Source organism: Lepisma saccharinum, chromosome 1, assembly GCF_977018435.1.
Source record: "Lepisma saccharinum chromosome 1, izLepSacc3.1, whole genome shotgun sequence".
NCBI lineage: Eukaryota > Metazoa > Arthropoda > Insecta > Zygentoma > Lepismatidae > Lepisma > Lepisma saccharinum.
In genome coordinates, this window is record NC_139229.1 from 88,866,420 (window position 1) to 88,888,021 (window position 21,602).

Here is a 21,602-nt window from a genome sequence, read left to right on the forward strand (position 1 = left end):
TTCAATTATGTAGGGACATAGACGTCTTGAAAGGATGGCCACACCTCCCCCTTAGAAATCGAATATCAACTAAAAGTATATATATCACACTTATAATTTGATTTCAGTCATAGTAATTTACATTAATGCGATAATTTTAAATTCAAGTGGTGGTTTTGAGGGGGCAACACTATTATCGGTGTAATATGCTTGTCCCTCCGTGAAAAAATCTACGAATGTCCATGATCATTGATTAGGGGGGGGGGGTTATTGCCTCCACTTGCCCCTCCCCCGTGCGCATGCCTAGGTTTAGCATTAGCTATTTTGTGTGCTAATTGTTGCTAAATGTAATAACAGTGTCTGTTTGATAACTTGCTTCTCAATTATAGCAAGAAATTATCAGAAGGAACGATGACATTAATTTCACAAATCATATGAGGGGTTGGAAGAGTAAATGATTAAAATGAATGTAATAATATAAAATCATAAGTTTAGTAATTAACATAACGCACACTTTATCTATCTTTTATGAAAACTGTTCTAGTGTTAAAGCCTCTAACTGTTGCATGTCCATGGCCTGCTTCAGTTCTAAATATAAGAACACGCAGAAACACCGAACGTTACATTTCATTCCCAATCTGAATAAGAAATAACAATAACATCTTTGGTTTCCCGATCTTATCTAGAAATAATAATAATATAATAATAATAATATAATAATAATAATCCTTAGCGCGACAGCCCATGAAGGGCCTTGGCTTACTGCAATTGCACTTGGGAGGAGCGATTTTCCCGCGGAAGTCCATTGTAACTAATATTTACATTAGCTTCTACATAAACAATATATAGGAACTACCCCGTGGTCTACAGTGATTTACGCGCACAGCTGAAAACAAGAGTACTGGGTCCTAATCTGGGATAAGTAAAGGATGTTCATTAATTAATTCCATCATTATTATATCTCTCCATTACCGTCATAAACCTAATTAGTAATTACATAAAGATGTGAATGGAAATGGGGAAATGATGAATCAAGGACCTCTCCTATAGAATCACGTCGCTCCTGTTGATCCAGGAAAATGTAAAAATATGCATAAAGCATTAGGGTCGTTACTAACTTATTTTGGTAATTTTGATTTAGAATGTATATTCTTAGCAGACATCCTCAATACAGACTTGGGAACAAATAATTAATAATAATGATTCGGTATTACAATATTTATAAAATATTCATAATAACAATCTACGTATAATGATTACACAAATTAAATAAAGGAGAGCTTACTGTATAATTCGGATATACAAATGAAATATAAATTAAATATTATGTATGGAAAAATCTAGCTTTTGGATTGGGAGGGGCGATCGCCCACATAGCCCTCCCCGTGGATCCGCGCCTGTCCAGGGCTGTAGAGCCACGGGTTATGTTATGTTTAAGTGTCTAAATCAGAGGTAAACAAATTGTGCGGCGCGCCTCCCTGGGGAGGCGCTGAAATTTCGTAGAGGAGGTGCGAGAACTTTTGGAATTTATTTTTCTGATAGTTTAAAATGTGTTAATAAAAATATATCAATATAACGTTGGTTTCCTTTGGCATTGTTTTTGAGCTGAGACAGGAATTGCCCCCGTACCTTGTAGAAGAAAACTATGCCAATGCTAAAAACTTCATTGATAGTGCCTTTCAGTGGCGTGCCCAAGGGGAGGTTGGTGGAGGTTATAACCCCTCCCCCCTTTGACCTAGAAAGAATGTCAAAGGCAAGAAAATATGACAATATGAAGGCAGACTCCTAAGAAAAGTGTACGTAACCCCTCTCTTTCGAAAATTCTGGCACGCCACTGTTGCCTTTATACAGAAATTTGCATCCCTTTCTGATATTTTCCTGAAACTGAATGTTCTGAATGTATCTCCACAAGATACAATCCTGCACCTACCAGACAAGCTGTCAGCCTTCAAGAAAAAGTTGCTGCTCTGTAAGGGAGAGATTAACATAGAAGCATTGGTGATTGCATTCGTACATACATTGAGCATAATATGAAAAACAGGGCAACAATTAAATCAAGAAATCGAACATTGCTGTTATCCTATTTATGCCTTTTAACATCTATTATCTAGTTACCCACCATCGTGAGGAAATTGGGAAGCTCCGAGTGAGTGAGCGTAACCCGGTCAAGAAGACCTACAACAACGGCTGGGGGTTCGTCGGGCTGATCACCCGTCACCCCAATACTGGTCTAAGACCTCCACGCTATAACAGGTGACGGCGGAACAGTGTGGGAGGGAGACCAGCAGTCGGTAGGTAAGCCAAGGCCCGCGAAGGTGCTGTAGAGCTGTGGGGTTATGGTTATGGTTATCTCATAAATATAGTATAAAAATTTTAAAAATTGTACATTATCTGTATTAATCACACATTATATTTTCATTATTTGTATGTGTACTAACAGTAAATAAACACATGAAGGGATTTTGCGTTGGTCTTTTACGGTCACTCACATTCGTATCTACTATTATTGAGGGGAGGCGCTTGCAGATTTTGGCAGCAGAGGGGAGCCACGACTGCAAAAAGTTTGAAAACATCTGGTCTAAGAAATGATGAAAACTTTCTTCAACTTGCACGAAACATATGATCATATGAAAATGTGATGTAATTCTTAAGATGTTCCATATTACATTTTGGTGAATAATAAGAAAGCTTCAGTTTTGTTGCATTGTGACTTATGCTGGTACCTTTCACCGTGTTCATCTTTAAAGCACGATTTCATTGCTATCTTAAATGTATTGAAACTATACAGGAGCATTGAATTTTATGTAAGGGTTTTAGTTTCATAATTAAAATATTTCGTTTAGCAAGAACAACATTTACAACGTTTATAGATTTCAGTGCAGCTATTAAAAATTAAAAATTGGCCTCATGCCGTGGCAATGTTACCATTGCCGTGACCAGGATTCGAACCTGGGTTATTGCGGCCACAACGCAATGTCCTAACCACTAGACGATCACGGCTACAACGAGGCACGAAGATTTGCAGACACTTTTCCGATTTCGTTCTTAGAAAACAGTTGCGCATCGTTGTGCGCAAAATGTCTGAGAAAGTGAATTTCCTTTTGCATAAGCAATAATGCATTCTCTAAGAGTAAGAATATTAAAGTAACATAATTTATGATGTTTCTATATAAATTATAACATAACAACATGATAACTTATATTTTTCTTAGCACAGAGCACTTCTTTGGAAATGCAATTGCTCGCCTGCATTGTGGTGACACCTACAGGGAAAAATTCTGAATCTGAAACCGAGAAATCATGGCGCCGAGGAGGAAAATTCGAAAAGTTACAAAGTCGTTGTTAATGAGTTTGAATAAGGAAAATGTTTTCCTTCATGGATTGAGTGATTTTAAAGCACGGGTGAGACGAAGGGAATCCTTGAGATCACTACGGAATATTAAGGTACGTTGCATCCAGTTATTTATACATATCTATAAAGCAGAAGTTTTTGATTGCCTCAATGCTAGGCTGGCAGTAGGTTAATATCGTTTAAAAAATATTTTGCGTGGAACATTTCACTCGTCATAATTTGAATGAATGACCTATTTAAAATTTTTGGGTGCTTCGACTCATATGGCCTTGCATTTTTATTCTCTTGACAAGTCTAGACGTTAATATTTACATAAAACACGAAACAATTTATATTCAAAAATATTTATATAAATATAAATACTTGATGTCTTCTTCTCTTCTTTGAAAACTGAAATTAAATTCGAATGTCATGGTTATCACTACAATTACGTATGTACCCTTCAGTACACTCCCCCTTTCCTTTGATAAATATTACAAGGTAAGTGTACAGTGGGATCCTTGAGTATTACCGTGCAAATTGTCCATGACTATTTTCATTAACTTTTCTCTTACATGCGATGCGTTTTTAAGCGATGGATTTTTATGCATGATGGTGCAGAAGTTGTCAACAGCTTGTTTTGTGTTTTCTTCTAATTCTTAAAGCTCTTACTGGGTCAAATAAAGTGTACGAACATGGTGATGGATAATTTGCACGGTAATACTCATGGATCCCACTGTACCATTCATGAGGAATATGTAGGGGGTGGGGTTATCTCTTATGTTACCATGCCTAGTTATATATACAGTAGAGCGTCGATTATCCGAACGTCGATCAACCGAACGACCGCTTAACCGAACTGTGTACTCGCTCACTTTCAGATATCTGTAATGAAAAAAGTACGTGACTTAGCTGCTCGTAAGCGTGTAGGCTTGCTTAGACAGACCAAAATAAAGGATTTTTTTAAACGTTAATTTTGTGTACTGTGTGTATTGTTCATGCAAAATGCGTATGTAATATGTACATATTTTTGTTTAATAAACTGTACCACATACTATATATTCCTACTAAAGTTGCCTTTGTATGTTACTTTGTAATACATACTTAAAGAGATGTTTAGTTTAGTTTAGTTTATTTGCGTCCAAGGACTACCGGTGTGTACAAATTACAGTACATGGTAATATAGGACATGTCAATACTTACATTACAATACAGGTACATTAATAGATTTTACAAATACAAAATATATAGCCAAAAATTGTAAAAAATTGGGTCTTACTCTGCTATTATATCAAAATCACAAAAAAATATAACATGAGAAGATATACTAATTACCCACTTTCATTTGACATTTAATTTTACAAGAATAATATGTGATTATACTACATTATGTACATTTGTCTTATGTAAAAGCCGCTTCCATGTATTCAGCTATAGAATAAAAAACATGCTTCAGAAGCATTGATTTTATCTTGTGCTTGAATATCATCAAGTTTGGTTCTTTCCTCACATCTTGTGGTAGTTTATTGTAGAGATCTATGGAAGAGTTTAAGGGACCTTTCTTACATAAGTTGAGGCGGCAGTGTTTTATGTGAAGTTTGTCTTTATTTCTTGTGTTTAGGCCATGTATTTCCGCATTTGTGGCAAAGTTGGAAATATTTTGCTTAACATAAATTAAGCATTCATAAATGTATATGCAGGGGAGAGTTAACACATTAAGTTTACGGAAAAGAGTTCTACATGAATAAGTTTTCTTTACTCCAGCTATGATTCTTATAGCTCTTTTTTGAAGCATAAAAAGGACATTGGAGTGGCCCTTGTTACCCCAAACCACAATACCGTATCTTAGTAAAGCATCAAAGTTTGCCATATAAAGGCACTTTACAGTTTGGGTGCTTGAGATGTCTACCATTTCTCGAAGGGCATAGCACACACTACTTAATTTTGATTGTAGCGTGTTTATGTGTTCTGTATAGCTAAGGTGTTCATCCAGAATGATACCCAGAAATTTTGAATTTTTGTTAGGCTCTAGTTGTGTATTCCCAGATATTAGATTGAGGCTTATTTGGTTTCTGGTTTGGATTGTAGAAAATGTAATGTAATTTTTTTTTTTGCTGTTGAGGAGTAGATTATTATTTAAAAACCAGTCATCTAATTTGTTTAATACGTTATTAGCCTTAGATTGTAGAGCATCTTTGGAAGTGTCTGTTACTATAATATTTGTATCATCAGCATATAATATTGCATTTGCCTCAGGTATAACATTTGGTAAATCATTTATGTACATAAGAAACAAAAGAGGGCCAAGAATACTTCCCTGAGGCACCCCACATGTTACACTTTTCATGGTGGAGTGTTGATGTGTTACGTATCCTTTTGCTGTGGTGTGAGCGATTTCTACAATTTGCTTTCTATTGGTAAGATAAGATTGAAACAACTTTTGTGGTAGTCCACGAATACCAAGTTTTTGAAGTTTCCACAGCAATATCTCGTGATTTACAGAATCGAAAGCTTTTGATAGGTCACAAAAGACTCCTACCGTGTGATTACAATTATTCAGAGATTGTGTGACACATTCTACTAAGTCTGCTAACGCTGTTTTTGTGCTTCGTTCGGACCTAAAACCATGCTGCGACAAACTTAAGATTGAGTGTTTACTACAGAAATTTTCTACTCTCATCATTATTGCATGTTCAATAATTTTTGAGAAGACTGAGAGTTGGGAAATGGGCCTGTAATTTGATAAATCCTTTGGGTCATTTTTCTTCAGTAATGGTCTAACAACAGCTATTTTTAGCCTGTCTGGGAAAATACCCTGTTCAATGGAATTGTTTATTATATGTAGTAATGGTTGACATAGGGAACTATAACATTTCTTAATTAGGAAGTCTGGTATTTCATCAATGCCGGAAGATCGTTTGTTTTTTATACGCCTGAAGATTATCTTTAATTCCTGTTCAGTAATGGGGGAAATGAACAAGGATTTGTCATTCACTGTTATGTGTGTAGAACATTCTTCTGGAGCAGCCATAAACCCATTCCTTCTATTTGGAACTGCATTTACAAAATACTCATTGAAAGCATTCGCAATATTAGGGGGATGTTGGACTTCTTTTCCATTAATGCATATCACCATATTATTACCTAAAGATTGGTGTTTTGTTGATGCATTTCTTATAATTTCCCACATTGTTTTACATTTATTGTTTGAATTATTGATTTTACGGTCATTATGATTAATTTTTGATTGGTGGAGTACATTTTTATATATTTGCTTATACCTCTTGTAATATTTCAGAAAAGATGGATTGGGATTCACCTTACTTTCAGAATGGAGCATTTTTAGTTTTCTACTTGAGATTCTGATTCCGTTTGTGACCCATGGTTTACACTCGGTGGATATGTTTACTTGTTTAGGTGGAAAACATTCATTGTGTAACAAGATAATTTTGTTCAGAAAGAGATTAAATTTTTCGTTTGTGGAAGGTAAGTTATAAATATCTTCCCAATTTTCGCTGTTTAGTTTTCCAATAAACATGAGTATAGAACCTTCATCATATTTACGTTTCTGCATTTTTAGTGGCTTTCTATGATATTCAGTAGCTTCTCTTTTACATGTGAGACATAAAAATTGTGCTTCATGGTCGGAGAAGTGGACTGATATGTTTTCACATTGAAACTCTTTTGAGTGTACACTTATTAACATGTGGTCTATGAGGGAGAGTGTCTCTTTCGTTATGCGCGTGGGTGTAGTTACAATTTGCTTTAGGCCAAAAGTGTTTATTGTGGCTTCAAAGTGCAGTTTCCGTCCTGTATTTTTTAGAAAATCAATGTTTAGGTCCCCGCATACCAAAATTTCACATGTATAACTTTTTAATTCATCTAACAATACTGACAGATTTTTTATGAATATTGTATAGTCTGCATCAGGCGTTCTGTAGCAACATACTATTATTAAATTGTATTGTGCAAGACGTACAACACTAACTTCAAAATGTTTTTCTATAGGTCTCACAGTTTTGGGGACAATTTGTTTGGCAATTATATCATTTTTTGTAAATATGCCTGTTCCCCCTCGTTTTATTAGAGACCTTGATGAGAAACTAGCTAGGTGGAAATTTGGAATTTGAAGGTAAGTAATTTCATCTTTGGACAGCCAGTGCTCAGTAACACACAGTACATGTGCATCTAAACATTCATCGGTTAGGAGCATTTCTAAATCTAACACTTTGCCTGTAATACCTTGAATGTTTAGATGCACAATATTGCATTGTATAACTCTCTTTTTCATTTGAGAGAAACTATTGGGTGTAAGACCTTGTTCCTTAGGTTTAACATTTACAATATTTGTTGCATTTTTACATTTTACAATAAAAAATCATCTTTAAATTTGCCCGGAACACTCCTTATTCTATCGGATGTTCGTGCAGATGGTTCTTTTTGTTTTACATTAACTCTTTTATCATTTTCCACTTCCTTGTCTTTTTCATCTTTTCTCACTTCACTGTAATCTTCATTTTCTTCACTACCATTTTTATCACTTACCATTCGACTGCATTTTTCACCATTTATCACAAGACAGACTTTTCCGCTATTTACCACATCACTATATTTCTTTCCATTTACCACTTCACTTCCCTGATTATTTATGGGGTGCCATTTCAGTTCAATAGGATTGCACTTTCTTCTTTGGTTTATAATGTATTCAGTTATCACCGTACCTATTGCTTTTGACACCTTTTCTTTTCCAGATCGGTTCAGATGCATGCCGTGATTTGTGAAATTGTTTCTCTCTAGCCTGCTTACATCAACAATATCGACATTACTAAAGTTTTTGCACAGGTGTCTGATATTCTTGTTTGTCTCTTTTATGGCCACATTAACACAAGATTCCGGTATGAGATCGTATCTCGTTGGTATATTAACTATGATCACTTTAGAGTTTCTTATTTCAGGTAGTTTCTTTTCCAATGTATATATCACATCGTGACCCTCATTGCATGCTACATTGTTTGAACCTGCCATTAGCACTACACAGCTGCTGATTTCTTTGTTTTGAGGTTTTAGGCTACTTACAATGTGCCCAATTTTTGCACCTGGCGTGACAAAACCTAACACTGAAACATCGCCTAGCTGACTCTTCACTTTTTCTGCCATTCCTCTGCCATGACTATCAGCATACATGATCACTTCTGGTTGACTAACACTCGATTTTTTTATTTTCGAGATGTTTGTGGTTGTGTTTTTTGACTTCACATTTCTTCCTGATGCCTGTTTTTATGAATAAATTTACTGTACAGTACTTCTTTTTGGCAAATAAACATGTACAGTTCGATTATCCGAACAAACCAGTTTTCCGAACACCCATGTCCCCCAATTACTTCGGATAATCGACGCTCTACTGTATCTATTTTCTCAAATGTTATTTCTTCTGTTGCCAAAAAGTGCCAAAATGTGATATTATAGTGCACTTTATGATATGGTGACATCTATTGGAATCAAATCTATGCTCTGTTTGAAGGAAACATACAAATGTTGACTTTAGATTTGATGAAAGATACAATATTACACTCAAACCAACAGTGTTAACCTGATTGCTGCTTTCACTTGCTTCCATTCATACGCACACAACACATAATGAGGTAAATATTTCATGGACTGTGAAAACAAAAATAAGTATGGCAGGAAACACAAAAGGATGCAAAATTCTATATTTCGTTGCTTAAATTGCAGGTGGACAATACATTACTTCATTCTGAATCAAAGCGAAAAGTGCAGTATTGCACCATTATTGCAAATTGCCCTCTTTTCAAATTTGTGATTCATTGTATGTCCATTATTTAAAATCTAAATATTAATTTCAAAACCTAATCAACTCTAATGTAGCACTTCAAGTACTTTGTCCACAATGAATCTCATTTTTGAAGTTTTTTTCTGACTGTTTCCATTACACTGTTTGATGCTATTGTTTGCACTGTTATTAATATGATATTTTCAAGATTGGCTACATTTCCTACCTCAGCTAATGCTAAGCAGATACAGGAGCGACATGTAAATTTATACACTATAAACCAATAAATAATGCTGATGATGGGATTCAGTATAACACTGGCTGATGGTCAATAGAGAATGAGTGCCATTAACATAATTAGAGGAATTTTTATGTGATCAATTCAATGTGAATTTCATCAGTTTTATGAAATAATTTAATAATCATTCCTCCTTGTTGCAATTAGGCAAAAGTGGCAGAAAAACAATGTAAAGTGAGAAATCTACAAGCTTTAGTTTTCTAAGATAAGATAGAAATAACTATTTGAGCATTGGAGATTATATGTTATCCTTTATGTTCTCATTGTTTGTCAACAGTGAATATTGCATTACACTTGCCACACACACGAGATGTTCTATTGTAGAAACATAGGAAAAATGCAGGCTATACTATACCTTTGACATTGATTTGGTGTAATGTTACCAGGTCAGTAAATAATACACATTACTAGAACACCTTAGCAAATTATGTAAAATTGACACATTTTCATGTAAAAAAAAATAATGATTATAATTCAAAATTCCAAAACTTGTAACCAGTAATAAACAATACACTTCTTACTACATGTGTTTAAGTCATACTCCTCAGAGGAACCATTTTTTTAAAAAAAAAATCAGGTTTAGTCAAAATATGCGCATGAAACTGAACAGTCAAACTCTCTGAAATTATACTGAACTAGTTCCAAACTTTAAAAAGACCCTTTGAGCTATGAGAAATTTATTTTTCTCATCAGTCCATTATGCTGACATTAATAAAAATGCTCTCATATTATTTGCATTATGACCTGGAATGGCAAATATATATTCAGCAATTAACACAGCTTGAAATAATATGAAACATAATGGTCCAGAAGTTACATATTTTTAGGTTAATAACTGTGTTCTGTATCCATTCCCTGCTTTAGAACCAAAATATTGAATATGAATGGGAAACACCTTGTATGATCCATGATTACTTCCATTAGTAGCTTCAGTCTTTTTTCCAGTACAACACTTTTTTTCTTCAATGTCTGAATTAAAATAAATTTCATTATTGAGTTTGGGAGTGCAATCCATAGACTTGTTACTTACATGATGTTTCCCAGTCATTTTTCTTTGTTGTACTGGAACATGTATTTTTCTTAATTCAAATTATGTGATGCTCAATAAATAGAATGTTTATGATTTTTAAAAACTACAGGACATATGAGCCAAAATTTGTGTTATAACCGTTGTAAAATACATTCCAAAATCTGACTGACTCCGAATTGTGTGGCATAGACATAAATCCAAAATTCAGGTGTTGTCATCCCTAATATTAGTCTTATGGTATTCTATCAGGGTAGTTCCCCTACCATAGCAACAGCTTATAATCCAAACCTTAAATCTTGATGCCAGTCCACTTTACGGGGTCTTTGCCGTAGTGACGATGGCATAGTCACCTCGTAATCAAGGGATCCCAGGTTGATACCTGATGGAGACACGTTGCACAATGACTCGATCCCACTTTAAACTGTAGGTTCAGTCCTGATTAACCTATCTGTGAAAACTCAGTCCACTTTACCACCACAGATACAAAACACAGGCTGGTTTCCACTGTGCAATGTGGTGTATATGGTTGAGACATGGTTAAACCAATAACAAGTGGTTAAACCATAAAGAAATCTTGCTTTTGCAGAGCCAGCATTTTTTTGTGTGCAAATACGAGCTAAGAAGGCCATGAATCCAAGTAAGATAAAGCTACACATTTTGAAATACAAGATTGGATTAAATGCAACTAATTAATTTTCCAGATTGGCCTTCCTGAAGTAGGCTCTCTCGGTAACACCATAAATAACTATGCAATACATTCTACATACTATAGTTAACTCTACCAGCAACAGTGCAAAAATGTAAAATGGAATGTTTATTATGATATGTATACTGTAATTGCTATTTTTAAAAAAAAGGCAATGGAAATTTACATAAGTGACCTCGAATTATTGAAGGAAAAATCTTTTAGAACTGGATTTGAAAATTCAGGCTTCCATGTTGAGTGTTTGACTTCAGTTTGGTCCTCCAAAGGTTATGGATTTGAACAAGACAGAGCATGGATACTTGATTGTGGTTGTTGTTTTATATATTTTATCTGAGAATTTTTCATCCTCTTCATTGCAATTAACCTAATAATGTAAATAATAATAATACATTTTTAATCTTCGTAATTAATTGTGTAGAATGTGGCAACATAAACAAAAAGCAAAAGCATTTAGTTTAATTTATTTCAGCTGGAATATGTAATAATTTAAAATCAACCTTCATTTTGGTACACTCAACTTAACTTCCAGATGGAGACATGTTTATTCTCTGAATGTTGGAAAGTTAAATGTCGCACTTCTAGAAGACAAATATCCATTCAACATAACAAATTTAATAAATTTGGTGTAACAGACAGAATGCTATCATATTCACATCTAAGGCTTCTTCTGCACATAATAATGTAGCTATCTTGATACACACATGAAGGATTGTTTGTTAGCAATTGAGAGATCAATAAAAGACTTTCTTATGTCGTACTTAAAAATTCTTTGTTTCGTATATTGTTACTAATGGTCTTAAGCCAGCCCCCATGGTGGAGTGGTTAGCACAATGCCAGTGGTCCTAGGATCAGATCCTGAGCAAGGCTTGGATATTTGATTGTCTGTTCCCATAAAACATTAATTCTACATTTATCTTCATGTTGACCTAGAGGGGTACAAAAGCAATGTTAAACAATTGTACAGGTGGAAGATATAGAATGTACAGCAGTGTGTACATTTATGGATATAGAATAATCTAAATCTTGTGCATCTGTGTGGATAAGGTTCACACAGCAATTTTGGTGGCATTTGCTCTCTTCAAGTATATTTGGAGGTACAGACAAAGACATTTTTGGAAATGTAAACTTAGCTGTAAGACATGGGAAAGGATGGAATAGAATCTCATTAAAAAATAAAATTTCCATTTTATTAATGTAACAGGTGGTGCAACAGCCCAAGACTGGCAACAGCCCATTGAGGGCCCAGGCCAACCTAGCAGCTGCCAGCCTCACTCCCACCTGATCCTACTCACTCACTCACCCGAGGTGGGAGATCATCCAACCAGTTACGAGGTGACATGTGGTCAGCATGACGAACCCCCAGTTGTTGGAGGTTTCCATGACCGGGTTACACTACTCATTTGTTGTGCCACAATTCCCTGATGATTATGGGTGGCCACCGATCTCATACATGGATTGAAATCTCAGGAGAAAAGGTGTTATGCTTCCCCAAGGAGACTCGAACCTGCATGCGTCCCGTAGCCAGAGCCCAAAGCATGACGCCATGGTGGGGGACATTTTTGAACATGCAATGAAAACTTAGAGAAAGTTCTACATATATGTTCCTACACAAACATTTTGAAACTTATTGTTTGAAAGGAGGAATTAAATATTAATTGTTGCATTTATCAAATACATGTCATCTGTGTGGATAAGGTTCACACAGCAATTTTGGTGGCTTTTGCTCTCTTCAAGTATATTTGGAGGTACAGACACAGACATTTTTGGAAATGTAAACTTAGCTGTAAGACATGGGAAAGGATGGAATAGAATCTCATTAAAAAATAAAATTTCCATTTTATTAATGTAACAGGTGGTGCAACAGCCCAAGACTGGCAACAGCCCATTGAGGGCCCAGGCCAACCTAGCAGCTGCCAGCCTCACTCCCACCTGATCCTACTCACTCACTCACCCGAGGTGGGAGATCATCCAACCAGTTACGAGGTGACATGTGGTCAGCATGACGAACTCCCAGTTGTTGGAGGTTTCCATGACCGGGTTACACTACTCATTTGTTGTGCCACAATTCCCTGATGATTATGGGTGGCCACCGATCTCATACATGGATTGAAATCTCAGGAGAAAAGGTGTTATGCTTCCCCAAGGAGACTCGAACCTGCATGCGTCCCGTAGCCAGAGCCCAAAGCATGATGCCAAGGGGGGGGGGGGGGACATTTTTGAACATGCAATGAGAACTTAGAGAAAGTTCTACATATATGTTCCTACACAAACATTTTGAAACTCTTATTGTTTGAAAGGAGGAATTAAATATTAATTGTTGCATTTATCAAATACATGTCAAGGATGTTGTGCTGAGTGAGATATTGCATTAAGAATGTTAGAATACAATATTTACACATGATGGTTCATCGACATATTGACACACACACACGTAACAAATTTGTTGAACTGAAAATGTGATTTTTCATCTATATTGGTGATTGATTGTGCATTTTTGCAACCTAGAACTCAATGAAGTTTAATATCAGAAAGAAAATAATACAAATTAGAATTATACATATAAATATGTGGTTTGCCTTGGGGGACTACACATAGCTGCAAATGAACATAAACTATGGATTGTAACTAGACTATTGCCATGCATTGTGAGTCATAATTCACTCCTGCATTTCAACTCCAAAGAATTCAGTTATCCACTTATCTGGAAAACATGAAGAAATCAACCTTTGAGTGAAAATTTCAGGTAAAGTAGTGTTTTTTGTACTTGCCAGAATTTTGGAAGTAAACTCCACTTTTTTCTTGAACCATCTTCTTCAAAGATATACTACATACAAAGTTTTTATAGTTTATTTTTGTTCATTCATTTTGAACAAGTTGAATAAACTTTATTCTTGTGAATAGCAAGTAATTTTACACTTACAAACTTGGTTATTAGCATGTTAAAGCACCACAGAATGGTCTGAAAATTTATTTTAAAATCGCATGGGAATTTGTTGTGGCAAAATAAGTAGGAATACACGTCTGTCTGTCTGTGTGTGTGTGCGCGCGCGTCCTTATATTAAAGGCCTCTAATTCCATTACCATTTGTTATATAATTGCTATATTTCAAGGTATTTACTGTATTTCAATCTTAGTTATTATTTCTGACACAAAGTTATTTGAAAAACATATCAAATGAGGTCACTTCGACCTCATTTGATATGTAGTATCTCTTTGTATTAGTATCTCTTTGACCACCCGTCACCCCAATACTGGTCTAAGATCTCCACGCTATAACAGGTGACGGAGGAACAGTGTGAAAGGGAGACCAGCAGTCGGTAGGTAAGCCAAGGCTCTCAAGGGCTGTCGCGCTGTGGGTTATTATTATTGTGAAAAGCAGTGTTTGAAACTGTATTTCAACTTCTAAGTGACATTTCATGATGTGTAACATTTGACATCATAACTTGATCATTAACATTTGATGCAATAGACAAATTTCAAAACAAGTGTAGAAATTTATATCAACTAAATGTTTCTACGTTTTTTTCTAGTGACAAAGCAGATGAGAATATAGTTATTTGCAATTTGAATTTATTAGAAATGAACATTTACTTTGCATTGTTACATATCTTGAAAGGCGAAATCTTATGGTGAACACAACTTTTCAAAAATGTACAGATAAAACAGGTTCCCTTTCTTCAATGTTTGATAGGGTTGATTATGCTGTGGCGGAGTGGTCAGCACGATGCACTACGAAGCCAGAGGTCCCAGGTCTGAACCCTGGTGAGGCTTGGTGTATTATCCGTTCATCCTCCTGTTGCGATGAACCCTAGTGCTAGAGAAGCGGCGTAGCCAAGAACACCGCCCCTTTTTTGGACATGAGAAGAAAACGCGTCACTTGGCGGGGGCCATGGGGCACTTGCAATCCAAAATTTCTAGGTTGGGGAAGATTTTTTAAAATCTTCTGGAATCTGAGTTCCATGTTCTGCCCCACCCAAGGCTAAGGTGCTGCATCTCAACGCATACAATCAGTGAGCATTCGATTGAATTAAAATTATTACTCCTTTCTGGAACTGACGTTGCAGATTCGTAAGTTTTGCGCCAGCGAAAGTTGCATAATTGGAATTTCTCTTTTTCTCACGAAGAGGTTATAAAAATTTAATGCCTCAACGCAGATAAAATTCCAGCGTTAAAATACACAAAAGGAGTGTGATTCGATTGATTCGTATCTGTATATCAACGACATAACTTTGGAACTGTTCGTGTTGATCCTTCAAGCCAGTGGAGTGGACTGAATTCGAAAGTTGTCACTTTGAATGGAGAATTTTGCGTTTCGACTTTCATTTATAAATGCTGACATGCAATTGTCTTCGACCTTTGTCTGCTAATGCAACGATTGTAACGCTTATTTGTTGTTACATATTCGCGTACGTAATCGATTTCTGAAACGATACAGAGTAAGAACAAGAATTTGTACAATAGATAAACTGATTTCAATAACGATGGAACTTGTAACCCAGATAACACATAAGCTTGTGGCAAGTTTACAATAGCTTGCTTATAGCTTGTTAAATGAAGTTTGATATGGCAAGGTGGATTTAAGTTCAATGTAAGTGCTACACAGCAAGTGAGGCTACTGCTGACAGCTTACAGCTATTTATGACAAGCTCCATGCATACTTGCCTTCTACTTATCATAACTAGATAGCTGAGTGCAGGCTTGCAACCAGTTTTCTGTGCTGTCTGGGATATAACTGACGGATTTGGTTTATTTTACTTTGCTTTTCTACCACTTTGGCTGAACGCGAGGATAAGGATGAGTGATGAAATTGATGAAGGGATACTCCCAAAGAACATCCATGTCTAGACCGGGATTCGAACCCTGGATCTCTCGCGACGTAGCATGTTGTGCTAACCACTCCGCCACTGGGGTTGGCGAAGATGAAGACTACTTTACAGATGGCATAGATAGCTTGTTGACGAAGCTTTTTAAGTTTTTTAACTTCCAAGACAGCGAGCTTGAAGTGGGGTTCTTTATTTTTAGATTCTGATGTATGGTAGTGAGTATTCGAAACATAACAATTTGAAACATACAGTTAGGAAGAAACAGAATGCACGCAAGGTTCACCAGTGTCGCAGGAATGTTTTTGATTTGGGGGTACAAACTATACACACACGGTAAGGGGGGTCCATTTTGGAACAGGCCACATAAACTCCAGTTTTAAAATAATATTTTCATAAACTTGCACTGAAAGTAGAAAAGCAATGTTCAGAAAATAAGTTTCAATTTTCAATAATAATAATAAATATGGTCTATGTATTCAAGATAGTTTTAACAGGTTTTTAAAAGTGTTCAAGGTAGATACATTCTATGCTCCATTCTATAGTTTTTGCACTCATTTTAAACAGTTTTTAACTTTCCTGTGAAGTTTTTTAATAGCACTGATCAAACGATGTAATTAGTACCACAATGTAGTATAATAGGTTCTTTGAAGAGCAACATCGTGCGTATGCCATATTATTTGTTGGGGATGCAATTCGGATCAAAAAGTTGACAATGTGTTCCGCAACTACAGTACTAATAAAAACGTTGCATATTTCGAAAGCATGTGACATATGCTCCTGTCCTGCAGGAATAAGGAATCCTTTGCGTGCCATGGCCAGCTTATTCACCCGACCTCAACTGCATTGAAAATGCATGGACACTCCCGAAGACAGCTACATCAACGATTGCCGTTGAGATTCCTGACACTCATTATGCACCTCGGTTGTTTTGGTTCGTTTTCTAGCAGTGCTGCTGTATATTTTTTCCCTCTTGTTTCGTGTAAAATGCTTCAGCTTTGTATTGAAATAAAGGTTTTTGCTTTCGGACTCATTTCCCACAAGACCTATCACATTCCATTCTGTAAATATCAAATTATGATTTATTTTTTAGCATTGTAAAAAGAAATGGGAACCGTTGAGATCATAGTGAATGCAATCCATGCGATGATTAAATCGTCCAGGTTATTATGAGAGCCATTCCATGTGAAAGTGGACAAACGAAGTTCTTTTATTTTTATTCAAAGTATCACTAATTACATGTGGAATTAAAGGGAAAACTATGATGAATTTGGAATTATTAATACAAACATTACTTTAATGGCTTTAAAATAACATATTGTTTCAAACCTATTACTTTTTTTAATAGAATTGGAATGATATGTGTGGCGTTTCCACTTAATTTAGTTTCATTTTGATATCGTATCGTAAGCTCTGAAGTATTCTACTTGATGTCTGAAACAAGCCTTAGTTTGAAAATAATTTAGATAGCCTTTGCATTGTTCCATAATCCTACAATGTAAATAATGTGCACAGGCAATAAATGTTTGTTAAAAGGGTTTGTAGTAATATTTTTTGAAACTAAAAAGCATCTAAATGTCGAGAAAATAAAATAAAATAATTTCAGTAAACTCATATATTTCACAGTTATTTCTGAAAGACTGAGGAGCCGTTAGAATTACAAAAAATGTATTTTCTGTAGCAGAAAATTGAGACGAGGGAGGAATATTCTGAAGTTAAATAACTTTCATGAAGGAAAATGAAATTACATGAATTGATAGTGTTACATATTTGAAGGTGCTAAGAAAATACAGGTATTTAAAGATGAATATAAATTTGTCTGAATCTCACACCCGTCACAATGGAATTGCCCATAGCTAAAGGTTATGATAGAATTTTCCGTCAGTTTTTGAAACATTACAATGCCTCTCAGGGTCAGGAGCGTATATTCCAGGCTAGCTAGGCTATCTGCGAAGTCTGAAGTCTATAAAGTAAAGTACTGAAGAAAAATCAATTAGGAACTGTGAATTAACCTGATTTCAAATAGAAGATAATGGCGATATCTGAAATTGGCAACCTGAATTCTTAGCAGTTGGCAACCTAAGTTGTTAAGAGTTGGCAACCTGAGTTTTTAAGAGTTGGTAACCTGAACTCTTAGGAGTTGGCAACCTGAATTATTATAAGTTGGCAACCTGACTACTGTTGGGATGGCAACGTGCCTTCCTTGAAGACGTCAAGAATGGGCCTAGTCTTCTCCCCTCCTCCATAGCCTAGGACCATTCAGGTGTCCAGGTCTTAGACTCGGCATACGCCACTGCTCAGGATACCCATTGCTTTCGTCTCCCGAGGAACAATTAGCAAGGTTAACTCAGAAGTACGTGATCTCTTCATCTGTCTCGAGGCGAAGCAGGTGTTTGTCTCTTCTCGCCCGAAGATGGTTAGCATTATTCTAAATAGTCCTAATGCTAACATCTGTTAGCGCTAACCTTGAAAATTATAAAGGATGTTTCGTTGTGGACGCGGATTCGCGTGAGCGTATGCTTCAGCCGTGTAGCCTCTAATTGTTTCAATGAATGTAACTCCCGACGGGTCTAAAAACCTCGGGGTTTCAAGGTTATGTTCTGATATGTTTTTTGCAAAACTTCTTTCTGCCGTACGATCTCACATGTTGCATAAAGTAGATTGGGTTGTTGCAACACGGAAGTGGGGGTAAGTGGTAGGGGCCCGCACATTCACGATCTTGTTTATTGTGGAGGTGATTTGATCAACACCACGCTCTAGTAGCTTTTACACCTAGGGTGGCCCAGCTGGCCCCCGTGGCGGAGTGGTTATCACATCACGTTACGACGCGTTGCGTCCATTCATCAATTTCATCATATCATCACTCATCCCTATCTTCGCAAATTAACCATAAGTGGCACAAAAGGCGAAGTAAAATAAAGCAAAGCAATACGTAAACCTAGGGTGGCCCAAGATGCTAATTTGTTAAGAGACTGGGTGAACCCCAGAGTCGCTTTTGTACAGAGTAGTTAATCTATACTCTGTCCCGGGAATCTCTGAAACGAAAGCAAGTCTTTATCCAAGTAGTACTCGAGAGGTCTCGATCAATGAAAGCGGGAGAAGTAAAGTGGGTGCATGGAGGGGAAAACGCTACAGCTACCAGCCGTTTGCAGTAGCGTGCACTGCTTTGTTCCGCCCACTCGTTTTCTCCCCTTCTTCCCGATACAGAACGTAGCAGCCATTTAGGCGATTAGTGCTGAAAACACTCCTCATGAAGGTAAGTGTGCACGGGCGTGCTGAAGGTGTGTGTGGGTGGTGGCAAATGCATGAAAAAATTGCTTTCTTTGTCCACTTTTTAGTACAACACATTTTTGAAGCGCTTGCCTACATATGAAGTATAGTTGTTACGTAACAACAGACGGTATTGTATTAGAATATAAAATGTCTTAAGCATGACTCCTTCTCAAGCAATAAGATTGTAATAAGTAAGTATAAGTGGGAACTAATTTGCATTTGACCTATAAGTGATGGAGAAATGGTTATTATTGTATTTAGTTTTTGCAAATCACTTGGGGTGTCCTGGAATAAATGTCGATTTCGCAAAATTATTTCCTGATTTTCGGGATCCAGAACAGTTGTACATCAAGAGTGTACATACAGCTTGTCACATAGATTAAACACTTCGGATTCAGACCAGTGACGTCACCAGAATTCCCATAGTGACAAGGAGCTTCCATACAAGGGGGACGGATCGTCTGTCGCAGTCACGTAACACGACACTGCACTGCGTATGTGGGCTCATCGGCCATCATATATGGCGAGCTGTATAATTGTGAAAAATTTCTTGAAAATAGTTGTTTTCATTCCAAAACTACAAAAAAACAATTTCAGAGAGAGAATTTTATTGCTGAAGTAATAAGACTTTGATTGTTCTGCCACTTGGGACTAATATGATGAAATTGATGGAGTGTCACAAAGAACACACATACCCTGATCCCCAGGCGGGGATTCGAACTCTGGGCTCAAAATAATATTAGTGTGTGTGGTTTATGAAAATTGGAACCGTGAAAACCCCTCCCAAAGTTGTTTTCTGGGCATGCCCTTGCAAGTATGCATTCATTACGTGCCATAAACGTACAAAACGTAAAGGGGAGGAGGACGTGGCCACAGTTGATTCAATAACAATAGCAAAGACTACTGTTGCCTCGTGAATAGCCGGGCTCGGTTATTGCTATTCAGGAAGGCTGCCTGCTTAATCGTCGAAGCCTCCCATATTCCCCGGCTGCCGTTTTGTTCGTTTCCCATTCTGGTCCTACGGAAGGGGACCGAACGCGTACAGTCATGGTGGACGTTTCTGTGCATTGTTTCCAGCCTTCGTGCGATGCATGCACACGCCCGGCAATGGCGCCCTCATCATAAATGCATTCACGCCTCCCTGCGAGTTGTGACGTCAGGTATTGTTGATTCTCGTGGAGCCCTTATCCCCCCTTACCACAGTGGGTTTTGTGTGAAGTGTCTTGGTGCAAGGCATAAAGTGTTTATTAAGATTTCTGTGTTTGCTGCCCCATAATTACCTCATCGATGGTGACAATGTACCATTACCATTCATTGTTGTGCATTCCTACGACCACAGACTATCGCCGATCAGCGCTATCTTTTGGAAGAAGACATCTAATGTTGCAGGTAAGGAATCTTGCATGAGATTACGTCATATCCGGTTCACTTAGCGTGATGGTGTCAATTGGTCCACAAGCAAAGGTAAACAAACAGTCGTGGCTAGCTCAGATCCTCGATGGTACATTTGCACTTGACCACTTGAAGTGACCAACCAGTAAATGGCAGATTGGGCCAGGAGGTCACCTGCTTTGCATTGGTATTGCACTTCAAAGACGTGCCGCTGCTCACCGCATGGTCCTAGCGACCTGGACAGTCGGCGAAAGTCATGGAGGTACACAAGAATCGGTCGAGTGTAGTCAGAAAAAGTAAATCAGAAGTCAGGAAAATTCCTGAACGTTTGTTAACCATTTCACACATTGGGGGAAAAGTTGTGCTCTCCACACATTTTTGATCTCGCCTCGAGTGTTGTAAACAGATATTTACTGGCTTCATTCATCGTAGGACTACAATTACTAGAAGATTTCTATTTTATCTTATTGCCGCCCCGGTAGTCTTACCAGTATGACGTCTGATTCCCACGTGGGAAAGCTGGGCTCGATTCCCGTTTTGGGTGATTCAAATCCGGATTTTTTCGGCCTTGTTCCTGCCTCAAATAAATGGGTATCCGGTTGGGGGCGGTAAGGACGACCAGAGCGTGGTGCTGACCACATCACCTAAAAAATGACAGTGCTAGAATGTGTGTCTACCACATCACCCTGTGTGCCTTTATTTCACTGTGCAGTGTCCACGGGGAACTTTACCTTCAACTTATTGACGCCTCGGAGGCCGAGTGCATTGGGTAGTCGACTTACGCCCTTGCTACCGAAGTTCCCAGGTTCGAATCCCAGCCTCTGTGTGTTGGTTCTTCTAGTTCATCTAGTCTCATCATCTTGCCGACCTTCTTGTCGGAGTGGACAGATCCGAGCTTCGAAATCTCTTTAAGACTGTTCGTGTACAGTCAACGGCAAAGATAATTGTTGACAAATTGCAAATCGCTCTTTTCATTTTTCCT

At 37.1% G+C, this 21,602-nt stretch overlaps 1 protein-coding gene and 1 non-coding gene across 2 annotated transcripts in view; one reads left to right on the forward strand and one right to left on the reverse strand.

Moving 5' to 3' along the window:
- Positions 1-2,907: 2,907 nt before the first annotated feature.
- TRNAH-GUG (transfer RNA histidin (anticodon GUG)) lies at positions 2,908-2,979 on the reverse strand. Its single transcript has one exon. It is a non-coding gene; the product is annotated as a tRNA-His (tRNA).
- Positions 2,980-3,276: 297 nt separating this feature from the next.
- LOC145997442 (rhotekin-like) overlaps positions 3,277-21,602 on the forward strand; it is a 286,448-nt gene continuing 268,122 nt past the window's right edge. The window contains exon 1 of the mRNA XM_083134510.1: positions 3,277-3,423. Within this exon, the coding sequence (XP_082990636.1) occupies positions 3,280-3,423 (144 nt within the window). The 5' untranslated portion in view covers positions 3,277-3,279. The remainder of the gene's footprint in view (positions 3,424-21,602) is intronic.